This window comes from Carya illinoinensis, chromosome 7, assembly GCF_018687715.1.
Source record: "Carya illinoinensis cultivar Pawnee chromosome 7, C.illinoinensisPawnee_v1, whole genome shotgun sequence".
NCBI lineage: Eukaryota > Viridiplantae > Streptophyta > Magnoliopsida > Fagales > Juglandaceae > Carya > Carya illinoinensis.
Window position 1 is genome coordinate 3,662,826 of NC_056758.1, and position 21,248 is coordinate 3,684,073.

Consider the following 21,248-nt stretch of genomic DNA (forward strand, 5'->3'; position numbering starts at 1 on the left):
TTGCATAAATTAGGCACACCCATGCAAGGAAAATGGTCAAACAAGTTTTGGGAGCTCAAACAACCAAAGAAAAATAATACATCTTTGAGACTCAAGAAAGCAATCTATTTAGGTTGCGTGTGGGTACTAAAGTGATTTTAGATATTATGTGAATAATAGTAAAAATATAATAAAAAAATATTGATAAAATATTAAATAGTAGAGAATAATAATACAAAATAATAAAAAATAAATAAAATAATAAATAATAATAAAGTATGCTGAGAATATTCTACTACTCAAACTGGCGTTTAGGCCATTCTTTTGGAAATAAAGTAGCGATATTTAGTCTAGATTGAGAATTACTCGACAGCCTCGAGCTTTCAAACTAAGAACTATGGGCACCTAGAATCACTCACCAGCATGTGCAACTTGTAATCTCCCCATGAATATGCCATTTTTTTTTTTTTCTTATTATGTATTTTTTTGGGGTTCTTTTGCTAATCAAGAACTAAATTCCACTCTTTTTATTTGTCTCGCACATTGCCAATTCCACACCTAGCACAAAAAATAATAATAAATAAATAAAATAATAATAATAATAATTAATAAATAAATAAATAAATAATAAAATAAAAAGATACATAATCCATATTATGGCTCATTTGGATATTTGAAAATTAGTGAGATAGATGAGAATCTTGTAAATAATAGTAAATAGATTGTGAATCGTAGTGAAATTATTTGAATTAAGATATTTTATTGAATTTTTGAAAATGAGAGAAAAAGTTAAATAAAAATATTATAAAATTAAAATATTGTTTAAATATAAATTTTTTTAATATTATTTTTGTTTTTAAAATTTAAAAAGTTGTAATTTTTTGTGTTTTATTTTGAAGTTTGAAAAAGTTATAATGATTATTCGATGAAAAAATTAAAAATTAAAAATTCAAAAATATTTTGTATTTAAGCGAAATTTGAACAGTAAATATTTAAAAATATCTAATAAAACCCGTATACACAAAAAAGACCTAAATATCTAGAATACGCATAAAACCAGAATTTTCTGCTACTGACACCAACTTCATTAAGTGGAAAGTTTATCAGAAGCTAGACCATATTTGCGGGCTCTCTACTTTCGTGTCCCAAGTTGTAAATCTAAATTATGAGTATAGAGTCTCGCCAAGCGAGTTTCTAAGAGTGCCGTTTAAAGTTTTATTATAAATTAGTGTTCTAGGACTCCAATCCCACACTTCCCAGTTGAGATTGGCTTCGATATAATTTGTAAGGATTCAAAGAAACTTAGAGCCATATTTCAAACGGATTAATCAATTTTACAATTGAAACTCCTTAAAACATTCAATCCCAATTTTATTCCCAAACCACGTGGGGTGCTAGTCACCACCTTCCTTTACCCTGATATGAGGTATCATACAGTGTCATATCGATCACTAAAATACTTTGTACATAATGACCCAAGAATCACACAGTTACATGTTCTCCTTCACTGAACTTGATACAAAGGAAAGGATGGGGTTGCTGAAAAAGGTATCTTACAAACTAAGTTATTATAGATCTAGGTAAAAACTTCCAAAGGAGAACTTCTTCACAATTTGAGTCTAGAAATTATATGCAGATTGGCCTAGCGGTTCTTTTAGCAGCCACATCCCGCCAAACTGTACTCCACCTGGCAGCAGCCCGAATCTTACACCATGCTGCCTTTCCAGCCCTTGAAATAGGCACCACACCAGAATTGGAGAAAGTGAAGTTGCCAAAATCTGCTTGGTTGCTCGGAAAAATGATAAAATCATTTCCCTGCATCCATGGTGTCCCAGGAATGATATCAGGTGTATAATTTGACCGCGACTCTTTCGGAAAATAAATAAATAAATAAATAAAAATAAAATCAGGTATCACTTGGAAAAACTTGCACCTCTGTGTTGAAATGTCCAATCAAATAATCATCAATTGAATAGTTGCTTGGCATTGGATGATTGCTTTGTAGTCCAGAAGCTTCTATTTGATTGCTCGTTTCTCCTGCATGGACATGTGATGCTGGATATGATGGGAGTGGTTGGTTGAAACTCGGCCATATTTCTCCTTGAACTGCACAAATATGAAGAAGTAGCTCCTTCAAAATATATTGGGCGAAATGATGAAATATATACTAAAAATGAAGTGTCAAAAATAAAACTTCATATTTGCGCAGATCAATAAGAAATATACACTTAAAATGCATCCATTTCATTGATATTGGGGGAAGACCTTCATAATATTGTCCTACTTAACAGTTTAGAATAAGGAACTGAACTGAGTACTGTTTCCCCCGTTCCAAACTTAAGTTAATCATATGGATCATACAAGCCTTTATACCTTGATGTGTGACTGGAAGTGGGAATTCAAATTGTTGTGGATTTTGCTCTGGAACACCAAATGGATAATCCTGTATACTTCCTGAGGGCCTTGAAAAGCTTACAGTTGATAGCTCATTGGCCATGGGGACCCAATCATTGATATTTTCGTACGCTTGCTGCTTCACAACTTCCACCGCATGCTGCCAAAGGAACAGAGAGGTGATCAGTTTCTAACATAAAGGAATATTTGGAATACTGATGTGCAATAGCAAAGAGACAGTCGGAAATGTCCATTTGGATCCCAAACGAACTAACTTTATAAATAGCAAGAAAAACAGAAAAAGGCAAAGCTACAGTAAGTGATGCACTGAAAAACCCCGAATTAGCCCCAGGATGTCATTGAGTACCTTCTCATCTAAGCTTAGTGTTTGCACAGGACAATAGTTATGGCCATCGAATGTGGCCGCTACAACCTGATAGATAGAATTGAACTGGAGGCCAACACGTTCACCAGCTCTGTGGTAAGCATAAAGCTTACGATCATTTGCAACAGAAGCCATTGCGTTTTCTATGATTTCCTTCCATTTTCTATCTGCCACCCTTTTTAAAAGCTACATTTCCACAGCAGAGAGTTGGATAGATGAATTAGATTACATGTGTTGAGCTACTTAAATTGCTGTAGAAATTTTATGCAATTACATAGGTCCTCACATTGCGTAATTTGGATGGATTGATTGCGTGTTGCAGCAGAAAGTCTCGGATGGTTTGAATTCCAGAAGAAGTCAATTGTTTACAGTTTGTACCATCTCTTCCTATCTTCTTCAAACGCCATATTGGATCCCCCAAGGATGGAGTCTCATGTTTCTTATTCGCTGAAAACAAAGAGATTGTCCATCAGCCTCATAGATCTATCTACCTACGGTAAGAATATTAGTAGTATCAAGCATGACAGCAAGCATACTAGAATATGAATTAGTCATGGTCAGAAGGTGCTAATGCTAAGCTATTATAACTTACATTCTCCGCGGTGATCTTTTACCACAATTTTTCTACTTGTAGCTTCCCTGATTTTAACTTCACCAGAAACCTTTTGCTCAACTTTTGCTGCTAACCTAAATTGTCCACTTCTCGTCCATCTCGAATTATCAGTGAATTGGATATCACCGATACATCCAGCACCTTCGATCAAGGTCACTTTCAGAACCCCAACCAATAATGGCCTTTTACCTTCTCTTTCACGTACAACACTGGCATTGAAGTCCTGCTCGGTCCAGTCTTCATGGTCATCAGAACAGAAATCACCATGAAGGACGACAATATCAAGTTTTATTGTGGAAAGAGGACCGGCTTTGACTATAGTCCCAGACCGAGTATCAAACAGTTCAATTCTGATGGGTGAGCCATCCTCAGCTTTTAACCTATTTTTTGTGAATATGGGAGAGGGCAATGCATTGACAAAGCGCAAATGCAAGCTCCTCACCCCAGATGCAGCCGGCTGAGTTGAGGATCTGCAACAAAGTTAACGCAAACCTTTAATGTAATGATGATTTTTGACAATATTCCTCTGTTCAAACTGAGATTATCAATGAATTGAAGTCAATTTTACCCTAAAATTCTCGTGTTAGAGATCAAAGACAGTTTGTAGAACATAAATGTCCAATAAAACTAACTGCTGGGCCAATGAACAGACCTTGGACATGGGTGAATTGATTGCAAAACACGTTCCAACTCCTCCTGTACCTATGACAGAGATATGGGGTATAATGTAGTCCAGAGACTTCAAAATAAGAGTGCTTTAATTAATATATCAATGAATTCAACCTTTCCAAAATAATATTGAAAACCAGAACAGAATTACAAAAACTGTTAGGGGGAATGAAAACCTATATAGTTATCCAATCCCGTCAAAGTTAGCCTGAATTAGCTTACCTTGCGCACGTGCCATTATAACCTGGAGACATGTTAAGTACATTTATACAATACTGAGAAGGATACAAGCATATTTTAGGTTGATCTGTATAACAAAACTGGATACGAAAAGCTTTAACTCCGACAACCCTGGTTTATGCAGATACAGCTAACTTGTTCATTCAATCAAATCCAATCACTAATTAACAGAACTACAATAAAGGGTTCATGTTATACACACTGGTACAGATCAAGTGCAAACAAGGAGGTTAGACTGAGATACTTTTCCATGCATGGTAAAGCAATCAAAATAACCAGACCAGTATTAAATAGCCAATATACTTGGCAATCATTAAGATCAAATTAATTAGCCAAAAAAACCAACCCTTTAGTAAAAAGGAGCGTCTCGTACCAGTTGATCAAGTAACCTATACAGCAAACAAGGAAGTTAAACCAGTAAGTTTCATTGGGTAGTCCACGATACCACTCCCTGAAATGGCTCAGAAAATGGCTTGTAGGATGCGACGTCAAGTGCCATAAGAGACTCGAGCGTGTCTTCCTAACTCCAATCGGTTTTAGGTGGGTTGGCTGCTCACAATCACAGCTCAATAAGCGGTATCAGAGCCAAAAGTCATGGGTTTGAGTCGCAGGAGTATCATCATGCCAAACCAATTGATTTTAGGTGAGTTGACAGACCACGGTCTACAAATTATACCATGTATACCAAACAAAATGACAAAACCAGTAAACTTTTGAATAGTCAAGATACTCTATAATCATTTAAGATCAATCACTTACTGGACAATAAGATCAAACTTTTAGTCGAAAAGAATTTCTTGTAGCAGTTGTGATCAAATACATATCAACAAATAGAGAAACCATACACCATTAGAACGTTAAGAAGAAAAGAAAAAAACAAATCAAAAATAAATAAAGGTCAAACTCTTATGTTCTCTGAGAGTGAAGTCCTGAAATTGAGTTCAGATTGTTGTGCCTCTGGTCTGTCCGAAAATCACACAAAACAATTTTAAAGTGGTTCAGCAAATTGCTTACGTCCACTGGAGCCTCTTTTATAGAATTTGTACGAGATTTACAAAACACTCTACAAAATTCTATTTCTCTCTCTCACGTTCCTCTTCCTCTCTTTTACCCACTGCATTTTATCTTCAGAGCTCTCTTCTATTTATAGGAGAAGAGCAGCCCACCTGTTGCAGCTTCTTCTGACTTGGGAGAGGGTGGGTGGCCTAACTATGGTAGGTGGTGGTGGGTGGTGGTGGGTGAGCATGAGTTGGTGGCTGCAAACCCAAACTCATTTCACACTCACACTTACACTTGGGTTGATTTTAACAATCACCCCCTCCACCCAAGTGTGCCATACCAGGATGCTTACAAACTGATTCATTCTTCAAATGAATGCACCAAATTCTTTGACATGAGAGACTTCTGCTATCGAATACGCTCCAATGCACCCGAGGGTGCTCAGCAGTGTTCAATACTGATCAAGTCCAAACAGTGTTGGAACTTGATCCCTGTGACGACCTTCGTCAACATATCTGCTGGATTATCTTCAGTGCCAATCTTCTGAAGTTTGATGTCATCTTCTTCCAATATTTCACGTACAAAGTGAAATCTGACATCTATATGTTTTGTTCGAGAGTGATATACTTGATTCTTGGCCAAATGAATTGCACTCTGACTGTCACAGTAAACGGTAACCTCTTGCTGCTCAAAGCCCAAATCTGTTACCAATCCCTGTAACCAAATAGCTTCTTTCACGGCTTCTGTTACAGCCATGTATTCAGCCTCAGTTGATGATAGTGCAATTGTTGACTGCAAAGTTGATCGCCAACTAACTGGTCCTCCAGCCATAGTGAACACATAACCAGTTGTCGATCGACGTTTGTCAAGATCACCTGCATAGTCTGAGTCAACATATCCAGTTACTAGACTATCTTCACTCTTCTCAAACCTCAAACCAACATCTACGGTCCCCGCAATATACCGTAGAATCCACTTAGCCGCATGCCAATGAACCTTTCCAGGATTATGCATATAGCGACTAACCAAGCTAACGGCCTGGGAGATATCAGGTCGTGTACACACCATGGCATACATTAAGCTTCCAACAACACTTGCATATGGTACATTCTTCATGTAGTCTCGCTCTTCATCGGTTTTAGGAGACTGCAATGCACTGAGCTTGAAATATGGGGCCATAGGAGTACTCACCGGCTTCGTCTTCGAGTCGATGTTGAATCGTTGCAGTATTCTCTTCAGATACTGTTTCTGAGTAAGGTGAACTATACCTTTCACCCTATCTCTGCTGATCTCCATTCCCAATATTCTTCGTGCTTCTCCTAGATCTTTCATTTCAAACTCATTACTTAACTGAGTTTTTAAGCGATCTATCTCCCCCTTGCTTTTACATGCAATTAACATATCATCTACATATAAAAGCAAATAAATGAAAGATCCATTTGCAAGTTTTCTGAAATATACACAATGATCGTATTGGCAACGAGTGTATTTCAGATCCAACATAAAGCGATCGAAACGCTTGTACCATTGTCGAGGTGACTGCTTCAAGCCATAGAGAGATTTCTTCAGACTGCATACCCAATTCTCTTTGCCAGCTTCTTTGAATCCTTCTGGTTGAGACAGATAAATCTCCTCTTCCAGATCACCATGTAAGAAAGCTGTCTTTACATCAAGTTGTGCTAACTCAAGATCATATTGTGCAACCAAAGCTAACAATATCCGAATGGATGAATGTTTCACAACAGGAGAGAATACTTCACTGTAGTCAATTCCCTCTGTCTGAGCGTAGCCCTTGGCTACCAACCTAGCTTTGTATCTCACTCCATTTTTAGCAGCTTGATCATCTTTCTGATTGAAGATCCACTTACAGCCAATTGTCTTCTTTCCTTTTGGAAGCGGTACAAGCTCCCAAGTCTGGTTCTGGTGAAGAGACTGCATCTCTTCATTCATCGCCTTTGTCCATTCAACTTGTTCACTGGACTGTACGGCTTCTCTGTAAGTGGTTGGGATCTCACCCCCTTCAGCTGGTAATGCATATGTCACATAGTCTGAATAACGTATCGGTACACGTTTCTCTCGTCTCGGTCTGTTGGTTGCTATTGACTCAGGTTGACTTGGAGGTACTATGACTGGATTATCAACCTCATCTTGTCCATGCTTTCCCAACTTCTTTGAAGTAATAAACTCCACACTCTGCGAATCATCTAATGTTTCGCCATCACTGCTGCCTTCACTGGAATCTTTATGCTTATGTGACTTAAGCATCTCAGATTCGTTGAATGTAACATCTCTACTGATGATTACCTTTTTGGACTCTACACACCAGAGTCTATACCCTTTTACACCGATACTAAAGCCCAAGAATTTTGCTTTCTTGGCTCTAGGATCAAGCTTACTTTCTTTAGCATGATAGTAAGCAGGACATCCGAAAATGTGTAAAAAGTCATAATCAGTAGCATGTTTACCTCTCCACATTTCAATGGGCGTCTTCCCATTATTGGCAGCTGCTGGTAGTCGGTTAATGAGGTGACAGGCATAGGTCACAGCTTCAGCCCAAAATTGTTTACTGAATCCAGCATTCAGCAACATACATCGCACTTTCTCTAATAAAGTACGATTCATTCGTTCTGCCACACCGTTCTGCTGCGGTGTACCTCGTACCGTGAAATGTCTGACAATTCCCTCTCTCCGGCATACTTCCATGAAGGGGTCTGAAGTGTACTCACCTCCATTATCAGATCTGAGCCGCTTGATCTTCCTGCCGGTCTGAGTCTCAACCATTTTCTTCCAATCAAGGAAGATTTTCAGCACTTCATCTTTGTTCTTCATCGTATACACCCACACACGACGAGAATAATCATCAACAAAAGTTACAAACCAATGTTTACCTCCCAAAGATGCATTTTGGGTAGGTCCCCAAACATCGGAATGCACATAGTCAAGAATTCCCTGTGTATTGTGTACTGCGGTTCCAAACTTGATCCGCCTCTGCTTCCCCAATACACAGTGCTCACAGAAAGACAGTTTACATGTCTTGGCACCTTTGAGTAAGCCTTGCTTCACCAGTGTTTGCAAAGCTTTTTCTCCTGCGTGTCCCATACGCATATGCCAAAGACTGGTGGTGTCGGCATCAGTCTCATCTAGCTTCTCACAGCCTGTGGAAGCTCTTCCATCAACAGTACTTCCTTGCAAGAAGTACAAGTTTCCTCGCCTCAAACCCTTCATTGCCACCCGAACTCCCATTAGTACTTTGAGAGTTCCATCTTCAATGGCGATTCTGAATCCCTTTGAATCCAGAGATCCCAGTGAGATGAGATTCTTCCGCAAGTCCGGAACGTACCGAACTTCTGTCAGAGTCTTGACGCTGCCATCGTGCAGCTTTAACCGAATGCTACCTACTCCTTGAGTCTTACAGGCACTATCATTGCCCATAAGTACTGCTCCACCATCAATCTTTGTGAAATCAGTAAACCAGTCCCGATTGGGACACATATGATAGGTACATCCGGAATCCATAATCCATTCATCGGAACGACAAATGGATGATGAACTTGCCAAGGCAAAATCTGACTCGTCATCTCTGTCCACGACATTGGCTGTGTTGGGTTGATTCTGCTGTTGTCCCTTCCGGTTGGGACAATCCTTCTTCCAGTGTCCTTTGTTGTGACAAAAGGAACACTCATCTCTGGCGAGTTTTCTGCCGACTGATGAACCACGCGATGTGGCTCGGGTTTTCGAATGAAAACCTTTCCTCCTTCCGGGATACCTTGACTGTGGTCTCCCCCTTGCTGTTAGCGCTTCACTTGATGTATCTTGATGTACCTGTTTATCTTTTCTCCGGTACTCATTGCTAATTAAAGAGCTAGATACATCTTCAAAACTAATCTTTTCCTTCCCATACAATAGAGTAGTAATTAAATGCTCATATGTATCAGGCAAGGAATTCAACAGTAGTAAAGCCTTATCTTCATCTTCGATTTTAACATCCAAGTTTAACAAATCAGCAAGAATTTGATTATAATTATTCAGATGTTCAGACATTGAAATACCTTCACGAAATTGGAATCTGAAAAGCTTCTTCTTCAAGTGCAAACGGCTCTCAATGCTCTTCTTCATGAATTTATCCTCCAATTTCTGCCAAAGTACCCTAGCATCTGTCTCTCTCATGACAAAATACTTTTGTTCTTTGGTAAGGCATAATCGGATTGTACTACAAGCTTGAGTACTAAGCTTCTTCCAACCCTGATCAGTCATATCATCTGGCTTTCCTCCCAACGCAATATCCAACTCTTGTTGGATCAACACGTCCATGACTTCACATTGCCACATGCCGAAGTTGCTTGTTCCATCGAACTTTTCAACTTCAAACTTGGCATTTGACACAGTGGACCGACGTCCCGAGCTACTGGAATGTTCAGAGCTCCTGTCTCTTCCAGATCCTTCCATTTGAATTTTAAAAATTTAGACTCAAAATTTCAAAATTCTAACCGTACGGATGAGTCCGGAACGATCCAAATAGTAAGAAAGCACTATTTGATTGTTGAAATCGGACTCCGAATGGCTTAGATCAAGCCGAAATTGGATCTGAAAAACGGACGGTTGTGATCTGTCTGGAGCGTGGGATGCACGCGCTGAACAGTGCGCGTGGGCGGCGAGTAGGCGCGTGTATTACACGTGCTACAGTACTGTCTGCGCGTGGGGAACGCGTGAGGCGCGTGTATGTCACGCGCTGAACCTTTGTAGGGCGCGTGGGAGCGCGTGAGGCGCGTGTCTGCCACGCGTCTTCAACCTCTGGAGCGCGTGAGGGCGCGTGGGAGCGTGTAGTTCAGTCGTCTTCTTCCTCCGACGCGCGTGGGGGCGCGTGGATGACAGCAGTGCACGCGCGGACCTTCTAGGGGCGCGTGTGAGCTACTCCGACCTCCGTTTTCGATTCCGTTTGCGGCAACGGATTCGTCTCAACGCGAGGAACACCCTGGAGTTGTCAAAAATTGATTTTGAGCAACTTGAATTTTCGGACAGCTCGAACCAGAGCTCTGATACCAATTGTTGTGCCTCTGGTCTGTCCGAAAATCACACAAAACAATTTTAAAGTGGTTCAGCAAATTGCTTACGTCCACTGGAGCCTCTTTTATAGAATTTGTACGAGATTTACAAAACACTCTACAAAATTCTATTTCTCTCTCTCACGTTCCTCTTCCTCTCTTTTACCCACTGCATTTTATCTTCAGAGCTCTCTTCTATTTATAGGAGAAGAGCAGCCCACCTGTTGCAGCTTCTTCTGACTTGGGAGAGGGTGGGTGGCCTAACTATGGTAGGTGGTGGTGGGTGGTGGTGGGTGAGCATGAGTTGGTGGCTGCAAACCCAAACTCATTTCACACTCACACTTACACTTGGGTTGATTTTAACACAGATAACAAAGAGTAGAGATGGAAGACAGAAATAGGTGGACAGAGAATCAGCTTAATTACCACTTTTCGAAAAAAAGGTTCCCAGAATTGTTGAATCTCAAGGTCTGAAAACACACGTGGAAAAGCCCTGCAAAAAAGAACACAAAACCCCCATTCAGAAACACACAAATCATTAAAAGAAGGCATCAAACACCGACAGCAGCAACCAAATCATAACTAAACCACCAAACCCACCGCATCTGAAATTCTTGTCTGCGCTTAGACGGTTCAGAACCATCTTTATCCCCATTAAAATTCCTCTTAACCACCATCAAAGCAAGAGTCAAGACTGCAAAAATAACCAAAACAATGTAACCAAAACGCGAGAATTTATAAAACAGGAACAGGTAAGGTGCAGCGAAGCTTCATTTTCAAACGTAAGCTCTCTTTTTATATTTACATATTTTAAAACAAATACGGGCAAATCGTAAGAGTCAGGAGCATACTGAATATCCCAAAGGTATTTGATGTAGGAAAAGATGAGAAGATTTATATGCAGTATTATATAGATATAGTATTAAATCTTTGAGATAATACGAAGTAGCAGCTTGAACTTAGAATTGGTCGATTTATCCATTAAATATACAGATTTTAAAGGTTCTCACGCTTTTGGAATATTCAGCCAACAAAACAAACGCGTAATGATTGTAAAGTACTAAAGAATGCTATCTCGGGACCAAATTTTCCACATATACGCGTTCAGCTGTGTCGGAGAAATTTATCACCCACGCTATAAGCTAAGTAGAACCAAAAGCATACATGTCGGAACTTAGAAACTCAGTCAGTTCCAAAGAGTTTCTTCGGAATGTCGGAGAAATTAAAGTTTCAGTTTTTATATGCAGACATGGCTCCACTATAGCAGAGCCAACGGTCATAAACGTAAAAATGTTCAAATGGATTAACTTTGAATGGTAGGTTTCAGAGGTTGCGGCGTTGCTGATTTCATGTGACAGCCAAAGAGAATCGGTGCTATTTAGTCAATGGGCGTGCAGAACAGCATGGTTCTCTGCAAGTTCCGGTGGGAGCAGTTTTTTCAACGAATCCCCCCTTCCGGGAAAATCCTATCCAGGGAAGATTCCTGGAATTTCTCTTAGATATACTTTTTTTAATATATTTTTTTCCACAGACTCTGGAACTTATAATATCAATCCCAGTAACCGGCATCTATCTTCTGGTTAGCACTTAAATAATTTTTCTAAACCTATTGCAGTTCTTAAACAAGCAACCTATCATTGTAGCATACAATACTCATAGGCGGAGAACTCATTGAAGATTATACCAAGAAAATAAAGTCCACTAGTTTTGGCCCTCTTTCCAGTATCCACCCTCAAGGACGTGTGGAAATCTTATCTTATGAGGGTAGAAAAAACTCTAAACCAAATAGGTTAAAACAGGAACCTAATCGGTAAATAACTCTTGGTTTGCCACCGTAAAATTTTTATTTCAAATTCAAAATTTTTATCTCATCATTATAATTTTTTCAGATTTTCATATAAAATATAATAAATAATTCAATTTTTTCTGAATTTTTTTAAATTTTAAAATAATAATAATATATTATAAAATTCAAAATTCACAACTCACTTATCAAATCTAAAATTAGGTCAAACCAGAATCCTAAAAAGCAAGCATGAACCCTAAGGAAATAATTCTAAAGGTACGAACTTTACAACTGAGCAAAAACTTCAAAGACAAGAAGCTAGAGAATTGCACTATTTTAGCAAGGAAAAGTCTTGTTGCAGGCATGATGCGGAGGCATTTGCGCAGCAACTGACGTGGATTAATGAAACGAACCGTTTTGGTTGAAGCTCGCCCATCTGCTTTCCTCTTTGAGTTAATGAAACGAAGCGTTTCATCGAGCGGGAATTCAAATCGATTCTCTTCGTTTTCCCCTTATTCTTTCCCCCTCATTCATTTCAGAGCACCAGCACCAAACTCCTTCGTCCCCATGACTCTTTCAGACTACCATGTAAGCCACCCTCCTTTTGATTTCAGACCACAGACTATCGAAGAGGAACGAGCACCAGTCAGGTAGTATTTTCTTCATTTCTTCCGCATTTTTGTTCTGGGTTTTTTAGGCGTATAACAAATATGAATACCGCCAAAATTTCGGAGGTTCTTCATTTTGATTTCTGTTTGGGGTTCCTGAAATTTTGATTTCCGAGGTTCTTCATTCTGATTTCTGTTGCAGGCGTAGAGATTGAATGTTGGGGAAACCCTAAATCGGACTTTTCACAGATTAACAGGTCTCTCTCTCTCTCTCTCTCTCTCTCTCTCTCTCTCTCTCTCTCTCTCTCTCTCTCTCTCTCTCTCTCTCTCTCTCTCTTTATGTTATGTTATTCGATCTATTTCCAAATCCAACTAGCTTTATTTGTGATTCGGATTTATGGGTAAGTCTTGGGTTAGGTTGGGTTGGTGTATTTGTGATTACAGATTAATGGGTTTTGCTGCAATGAACCTAATTGGGAATGGGTTGGTTTGTGGATAAAGGATGCAGGAATGTAAATAGGAACTCAATGAGATGTAAGAAAATGATTCAGATATGAAGAAGAACAATGTAGCGGAAGTGTTTGATAGAATGATTCATAAACTCATATTCATACGTAATTGATAAGGGAAAACTTTGAGGGTTTTCCAACCTACAAACTACCACCTCCTGTCTATATACTGGGAGACACCCCCTCCCATAGTCATCAATCAACAAAATAAGGCCATGGGCCAATTTTCTACAAACAATACTAACTAAGGCCATGGACCAACAATTTAGCAATTCAAATAAAACAAGAGGGAACACCACCCAACTAGGGGCCCATCAAACCCAACCCAACTTATATTATATAATGTTAAAAGAATGGAGGGAGGATTTAAATGATGAATATTTTACACTGCGTGGTGCCTCCTAGTCCTTTGAGAAGCTGAATAAAATGGGAGGTTCTGCTTATGGTTGAGGCAATTTAAGAAATGGGTCAACCCATGCAACAATGCCCATATCTGCTATTAGTTCACTTCGTAGAGAGTGAGGCCTAATTAACTTCTTCAATTCCACCAATATTTTCTACATTTATCTACCAATATCTGATGAAAAGCATGCAGATTCCTTTCCCTCTCATCTCCAGTTTTGATCATTTTTGCATAATGACTTTAATCTTAATTTGTTCATATGATTGATTGTATTCCACTTGAGGATGAATTTAGAGGAAGAGGAGGAAAGGTCCACTTGTTAAGAGTTGGTGGTAATATTGTACTTGAAAGGGACCTATCAGTAGTTTTTGTTGGATTTTTTTTTTTTTTTGATTAGTTTTCATTATCAATCATGAAAGTATAACTCTGGTTTTCGTGTGTGGTTTGCGTGCATGGAAAATGAAAAGTGCCATTATAGGCCTCATCCATCATCCCCTGTTTTCATACTGTTATGTCCAAATCACAAATAAAGTACAGTATATATCCCATTTGGTCTAAGATAATCTGCTAGCTAGAATTGCAACTATTTTTTATTAATGCTAAGTAAAATTATTGCGCTTTTTACCCATTTGCTCAAGACAATGATTTCTTATGTTCACTCATAAAAAGCAACAAAAGCCCCCAAGTGTCCAACATTTTTTTGCTGGATCTGTATACTCCATAGTTACTTGGGAACATGATGAGTAAAGAAAATGTATCATCGTCGATTTCGTCATCCTCTATTGTTAAGCATACATTGGAAAACACCCCTGTGTGCACTTGTGGATCACCCGCTTCACTTAGAACATCTAATACGCGGCGAAATCCGGGCCGAGCATTCTTTGGGTGTTCAAACTACAATATGAAGGTACAAAAGCGGAGTTCCTTCACTTTAACTTTTGGCGGGTTTGACACAACAAAATACATTAATTTTATACTCACAAAATTAGCTTCTCGTTTGTTTGTTTATACAGGGGTTACCACATTGCAACTTTTTTAAATGGGCAGATAGCGGTCAGGAAAGAGAACAAGAACTTGTGAAAATTGAAACTGATCTGTTAAGGAAGAAGGATGAGCTTCAGAAAACACAGGAAGAGTTTCAGAAAACACGGGAAGAGCTTCAAAAATTAGAGGAAGAGGTTCGTAAAACTATGGAAGAAATTCGACATTGGATGGAAGAGGTTCGTAAAAGAGAGGGCGAAATTGTGAAAATGGAGTTGGAAGTTCGGCGTCAACGCACACATCTGCGTATATGTTGGGCAATTTTAATATTACTTTATTTGTTGTATGTACGATCATAGTGAACACCCGTAAAGCCTGGAATATTTTGTACTTTTCTGAACACTTGCGAATCACACTTGTGTAGTAGTTATGGAAATGCCTACAACTTTGTATTTAATTACTTGGGAATATTATGGAACTTGTGGGACAACACTTGAAAAAGTGGGCAATGCTTGTATATCTGATCTTTTGCTATGCAAAGTGGATGTAATCTTTTGCAAATTGTCCAGAGATTGGCCTTGCCAATGCATATAGTTCATATAATCGGACCTATCATGTCTGGTTGTTAATCAAAAAAACCAATTTATGAATTTACATTGTACGATACAAATCTCAGTGTAAAACCTGAACTGCATATACAGACTATGTACAATATTTTGCTATCACGCGTTTTATGAATTTTGAGATACCTCATTTTTGCCCCTTGTTAATCCTCACTTGCACTCAATTGCATGGGGCAGTAATGGCCAACGTCATTACTGCCCCAACCTAAAAACGATGCAAATTTTGGCAGGTTCCATTTATAACTGGAGTTTTCATGCCTCTGATCAATAAAAAATTATATCCTGTAAATTGACAATATCAAAGAATCATGTAAAATATGCTTAACCGCCCAATCATGTTAGTTTTATGTATCAAACCTGTGGTAATATGCGAACATACAACAGCTTATGCTCTCGTAAATGCACAACTAAAAACAACTTGGTATTTCTACCCATCAAGTTGGCTGCAATAAAGCGAACTTCCACCCATCTAAAAATTATTACAGCAGCGAAATCAAGTAATGATGTACCCAACGAGAATGAAAAATAATGTTACACCATCCTTCCAACATCAAGTAATAATTACATCAACATGCTTTAATTTTTTTTTTACACAACCCATCAAAAAATCATTACATGCCTACTTCCAACATCAAGAGAGACTTACAACAACTTCACTAATGTTGCTATACACTACCCAAATGAAAAATCATAACATGCCTACTTCCAACATCAAGTAATAATTACAACAACTTCACTAATGTTGCTATACAATACCCATCAAAAAATCATTACATGCGTACTTCCAACCAGCAAAAAATAATTACAACACCTCCACTAATGTAATTATACACAACCCATCAAAAAAAAAAATACACCATCACCATCTGCGTAGCTTAGCCCTTATCCTTCAAAACTAATGTTGCAATACATCATTATATGGTGGTCGGATTTGGGTTGACTCCCCTTCGTTCTGCTATACAGTACTCTTCCTAAATCAAGTACACCAGCGAAATCAATAGCATAAATGAAAATACAGCTGGTTTAATTTTAGTAAAACCACCAAAATTAAAGCATCATGGCTTAGTGCCTAATCTCATAAAGTAATAAGCATGGTGAAGGTACAAACCCCATAAAGTGGCTCATTGTGACGGTTGTGTCTCACGCAAGCTACCCGGTTGGGTTCCATCCATCCCAAGCAAGATTTGTGAACAAATCAATATCAGTTATATCATTAAAAATACAACCCATCATAACACTCATTTGGAAAAAAATACACAATATCACCAAGTTTAAGAATGAGAAATTTACACTTTCTTGAGTCTCATTCACTGCAAAGCCAAACTCGGTGGTACTAACATTTAACACTTCGGTAGTGTTTTGTATTGGCTAACAATACATAAGCGGAGTATTAGATCAATACGTAAAGCTATAGACTCAAATTTTCCAACTAGTTTTAAAAGCTATAAAAATTACTCATATCAAACAAAACCCGCAAATGTACCTCAACTGGGACAGTTTGTTGTGTTCCAACAACTATTTGGCCAAATAAATTCATGCACGTTCCAACAACTTCGCCTTCTATTCCATGTGGCTACAAAGCCAACAAAACCAGGTATAAGCGTGGGAATAAATTGCAATTTATATATGTCAGTTATATCACAACGTAAAAATATGACTTAAAAGCTAAAAAATTCAAAACAGTGCACTCAGTGGTAACCTGTTTACGCTTTCCTCCACGACTAGCCTTCTTCGTCGTGGGTTTCACTTTCTCAATCATTGATTTCTTTCTAAGAGATGGAGGTCTACCTTTTCCTTTGACTACATGAGGACTCAGCACTTTCTTAGAACTCGCTTCTGTGGTTGAGTCGGCATGAATCACTACAACCTTCGAGGGCGGCAAGTTGGTGTGGTAGCCTAAGTTCATCGCATCTAGTTTAGCTAGCATATCCTCAGTGTGCTCATCACATGACGATGCATTTGTGGCTACTTCGTAACATTTCCTGATGATACGTGAATATCTGCTAACTTCAGGCCTTTGATCAACTAAGTCATAAGAAGAAGGTATAAGAGTGTGTGTCCTTTTTATGTCTTTCCTCCATCGATCTAGTATGTACTTTTCAGGAACCGAACGGACTTTGTTAACTCTCATAATGCCTAATACATGTCTACACAATATCCCTCTCATCTCAAACAAGGCACATGAACACTTCACTTCACATTCGGCCTCATTAAAGTACACTGTGTGAGTCACCTCCTTCATGAATTCATCAGCATTCACTTCACATTCTACATGGTACGTTGCAATTACACCATCCTTCCGGTGTAGAGCTGGAAGAGTTGCAAGCATTCTTATAACTTCTTTCTGAACTTCTCTAAATTTATTGCAAGTGTATATCTCTTGAAAAATCTTCTCAAGTGGAGAGGGAGAGACAACGGGAATTGTGACGTTGAATGACTGGAAGTCTGCCTTACTTTCAGTCTCAATCTTCTTCCTCAATGCATTATCAAACTGATCGACAAACTCTTTTAAGTTTGTCTTAGCATGAACATACCCGTCAAAAAATGCATTCATGCTTTCGCTTCGTTGGGTTGTACTCATTCCAGCCCAAAAAACTTCTTTCATGAACACTGGTGCCCAATACGTACGCTTAGCGTATAAACTCTTCAACCACGCATTTTCCTGCAAGTTGTACTTCGTAATCAACACTTGCCAAGAGCCCTCAAACTCCTTTATCGTGTGAGAGTCATACACACAGTTTTGCAACTGGCTTTTCAAACCAGTTTTGTATGCACCATGTGAACCTAGCTTCTCTGGCAATTTCTTCAATATGTGCCATAAGCAAAATCTGTGTCGGGCTTTTGGAAAGACGAGACTAATAGCATTTTTCATGGCTCGATCTTGATCTGTGATAATAGCCTTGGGAGCTTTACCATCCATACAAGTCAACCAAGTCTGAAATAACCATGTGAACGTTTCTGTATCCTCACTAGAAATTAATCCTGCCCCCAAAAGAATTGACTGACCATGGTGGTTTACACCAACAAACGGTGCAAACGGCATCCCATATCTATTTGTCAAATACGTCGTGTCGAATGTGACGACATCTCCAAAATATTTGTAAGCTACCCTACTTCGTGCATCCGCCCAGAATACATTTCTCAACCGCCCGTCATCATCCATATCCATTACTGAAAAGAACCCGTCATTCTTATATTGCATCCGAGTAAAGTACTCACGGAGGGCTCCAGCGCCACCTTTTTCCAGTCGAAGGTGGCGTGCCTTGTCAATGTAATTACGTCAGTCTTTTTCAGTGAATGGCAAGTTCTCAAACCCACCCGCTTCTTGAACAAGAGAGGCAAAACTCTTGTTCATTATGATCCCAGCCTGATCATTTATATCTAGCACTCTCTTCACAGAGGAGCTCATTTCTCTATTGCAGCGAAAGAACCTCGATTTTTGTGGACTTAGGCAGTGATTATGAGAATTGTTAACACTGGACACCTTCAACACCCCTTTTTCAAATGTCACATTTATCCTTGCCTTACATTCTGTCTTTGATGTCGGACGAGGTCTCGCGACATTTGTCGTACGGTTCCGTGCCTTCCCACCACGAACACAACCCAATGTGATATATCTAATGCTCCCATCCTCAAACCTATGACTCCTTTGTTTGTTAATCCCAAAACCGGATTGTTGTCCATATCGTTTATAGTAAGAAAGTAACTCCTCTTCAGATTTAAACACCATTCCCAACTTCGGCTCCTCAACGATATCGGACCCTTCAGTATGCATAGTATTTGTACCCCCGGACTGATCGGCATCTTTGACTTCAACAGTATCCCCGGACTGATCAGCATCATTGGGTTCATTTGTATCATGAATGGAGGGCGTAGACAAACTTTTTTCACTAGACTCGGGTGATATATGTTGGATTTCATCCACATGGCTTGAACTTGTCGACTGAGCACCAATTGGAGAGAAAACAGATGAGTGAAATGGGGGAAGTGGATTTCCCTGCAATTACACCCACAAAATTGATTACTTTAATTTATATTGTTCACCACTGTACTTAACAAATGAAGTTATCACCTGAATAGTCCATGTAGATAGGTTTGCATCAGGACGAACTCCAAATTGTGGTAACCACGCACGTGGCATTGGTAGATGGAAACCATGCATATAGTTTGACAAATCCGGATAAAATGGTATTGGTATCGCCTAACATATAAAATAAAAATGATTATGAAACAAAGATGTATTTTTTGCAACTACGGAACAACCACAGAACAAAACCAGTAATGATAATGATATAAAAGTTGAATATTACAATATGCGGAAAATTCCTACTTGGGACAAAGGATTTATTGCTGGATCTGTGGTAGGAGGTGTAAAGGAAGATGCAGGCTCCTTCCCTTTCTCCATCTAGAGAATATTTTTATACATTAAAAATCAGCTTATGTAAATTATATAAAATGCAATAAATTATGTTTAAGCTTAGCTTTATATTACCTATTTCCATTGGTAGCAGTATACAGTAATAGATATTATATATGCTTAGAATAATTCATTAATTTTGAAACTAAATTGATATGGCCGCAACTTTTTATCAAGAGGACTTAATACATACAACCATGCATGATTGCATATGTAGAGTTTATGTGCATGCTAGTTCTAGCTAAAATAGATATTAGTCTATTAGTACAGACCTAAATAATAATAAATTATGTCTTCAACGTTACTATTGAGCACGGTCATTTTTTCATAGTTTGATTAAACCCAGCCCTTCTAGTTCAATGCTTGTATGTATAAATAGATGCATACTATATTTTTTTACTAAGAATAAAAAAATTTATTAAAAAAAGCAATAAAAAGGGGTTACTATATAGATGCATACAATATTTTGAAACAAACTGTTCCTTGTTACTAAACTAAGCAACCCAAACACCGTAAGACATAGATTAATTTGCATGTCCAAACAAAGGTTAAAGAAAATCAAAAGACTCAATAAACAATTGAAGGGATGATCTTACAATAAATCTAAGAGTCATTATGTCCAGCAAAATGTTTATTAAAAGAGGAGAAATGTTTCGAAAAAATAAAAATTAAAAATTAGCAATAATTAAAACCATGAAAGAAACAACAACCACAAGCATAGCAGCCAATATAATCACAGAGACTTCCAAGGACCGTATCCCAGATCAGAGACACATGAACTCTGATTCAAACCAAACATTTACCTATTTTTAGCTAGGAATTTCAAAGCATGCAAACACCAAAACTAGAAACTACTCCTGAAGACAATCTTCCTCCACGTGATCACACACTTGAACATACCACATGGATTCGGATGGAGACCGAGATCAAGCACAAATAAAACATAGAAAAAAAAACTGTACAACAGAAATGAGAGGAAAAATTTATGTTTACGACCAACGTGAATTTATTCACTACTTTATGCATAAACTCAACTTGAATTCCTCTTTTCATGTTCTGAAGCACCAAAACAAGTTTTGCCTGCACATGAGAATAAATTCTAACAACATTATCCGAAATGCAGCATGTTGGTTGCAAGTGTATGCCCCTAACACCATGTATAACACTTCTGTAATGTTTCTTTAATCTATGAGGGCCGATTATTTCACTACTCTCTACTTAACTAATCACCTATTATAAACTGTATAATCCCTATTAAATCTAAACGTGCAGGAAAAATTACCTTCTATTCCAACAAGCCTCCGACCCTTACTCTCGCCTCAATCTCCCCTGTTTTCAGAAAACCCACCAACGCAGCCTTCAACCCTCCCTTCTTCTACTGGTTTCCTCGATCAGCAACTATATACAAATCAGTTTGGTTGCAAACCAAAATAAATAACACTTTGTAAGGTAAAGGAAAACACCACAAGAACAACCAGAGTAAAAAAATGGTGAAAAGTTATATGCTTGTTTTCAAATAAGCAAGAAAACAAAAAATACCTTTTCGGGAAGCACATTTTAACATCCTCAGTCGAATGCTAGGTGAGAAGGACTACCATGT

At 38.5% G+C, this 21,248-nt stretch overlaps 3 protein-coding genes across 4 annotated transcripts; 1 reads left to right on the plus strand and 2 right to left on the minus strand.

The window, feature by feature from the left end:
• Nucleotides 1-1,270: 1,270 nt before the first annotated feature.
• LOC122314964 (calmodulin-binding protein 60 D-like) lies at nucleotides 1,271-11,844 on the minus strand. Of its 2 annotated transcripts, none has more exons than XM_043130620.1 (10): nucleotides 11,332-11,844; nucleotides 10,922-11,015; nucleotides 10,748-10,814; nucleotides 4,024-4,073; nucleotides 3,351-3,841; nucleotides 3,045-3,205; nucleotides 2,741-2,944; nucleotides 2,353-2,533; nucleotides 1,913-2,085; nucleotides 1,271-1,794 (listed from the first exon to the last, which is right to left on the minus strand). In XM_043130620.1, exons 2-10 carry the CDS (start codon nucleotides 10,996-10,998, stop codon nucleotides 1,606-1,608), a joined length of 1,593 nt encoding a protein of 530 aa, XP_042986554.1. In that variant the 5' UTR covers nucleotides 10,999-11,015; nucleotides 11,332-11,844; the 3' UTR covers nucleotides 1,271-1,605. The 2 variants fall into 2 exon arrangements, with proteins under 2 accessions (XP_042986554.1, XP_042986553.1); XM_043130619.1 differs by having other exon boundaries at nucleotides 11,173-11,844.
• Nucleotides 11,845-14,363: 2,519 nt separating this feature from the next.
• On the plus strand, nucleotides 14,364-15,237 carry LOC122315523. The gene is made up of 3 exons (XM_043131472.1): nucleotides 14,364-14,534; nucleotides 14,641-14,847; nucleotides 15,178-15,237. The coding sequence occupies exons 1-3, from the start codon at nucleotides 14,364-14,366 to the stop codon at nucleotides 15,235-15,237; spliced, it is 438 nt and encodes a 145-aa protein (XP_042987406.1).
• A 137-nt stretch (nucleotides 15,238-15,374) lies between these two features.
• Nucleotides 15,375-18,400, minus strand: LOC122315524 (protein FAR1-RELATED SEQUENCE 5-like). The gene is made up of 4 exons (XM_043131473.1): nucleotides 17,828-18,400; nucleotides 16,931-17,722; nucleotides 16,715-16,804; nucleotides 15,375-15,491 (listed from the first exon to the last, which is right to left on the minus strand). The coding sequence occupies exons 1-4, from the start codon at nucleotides 18,398-18,400 to the stop codon at nucleotides 15,375-15,377; spliced, it is 1,572 nt and encodes a 523-aa protein (XP_042987407.1).
• Between the last annotated feature and the right edge of the window lie 2,848 nt (nucleotides 18,401-21,248).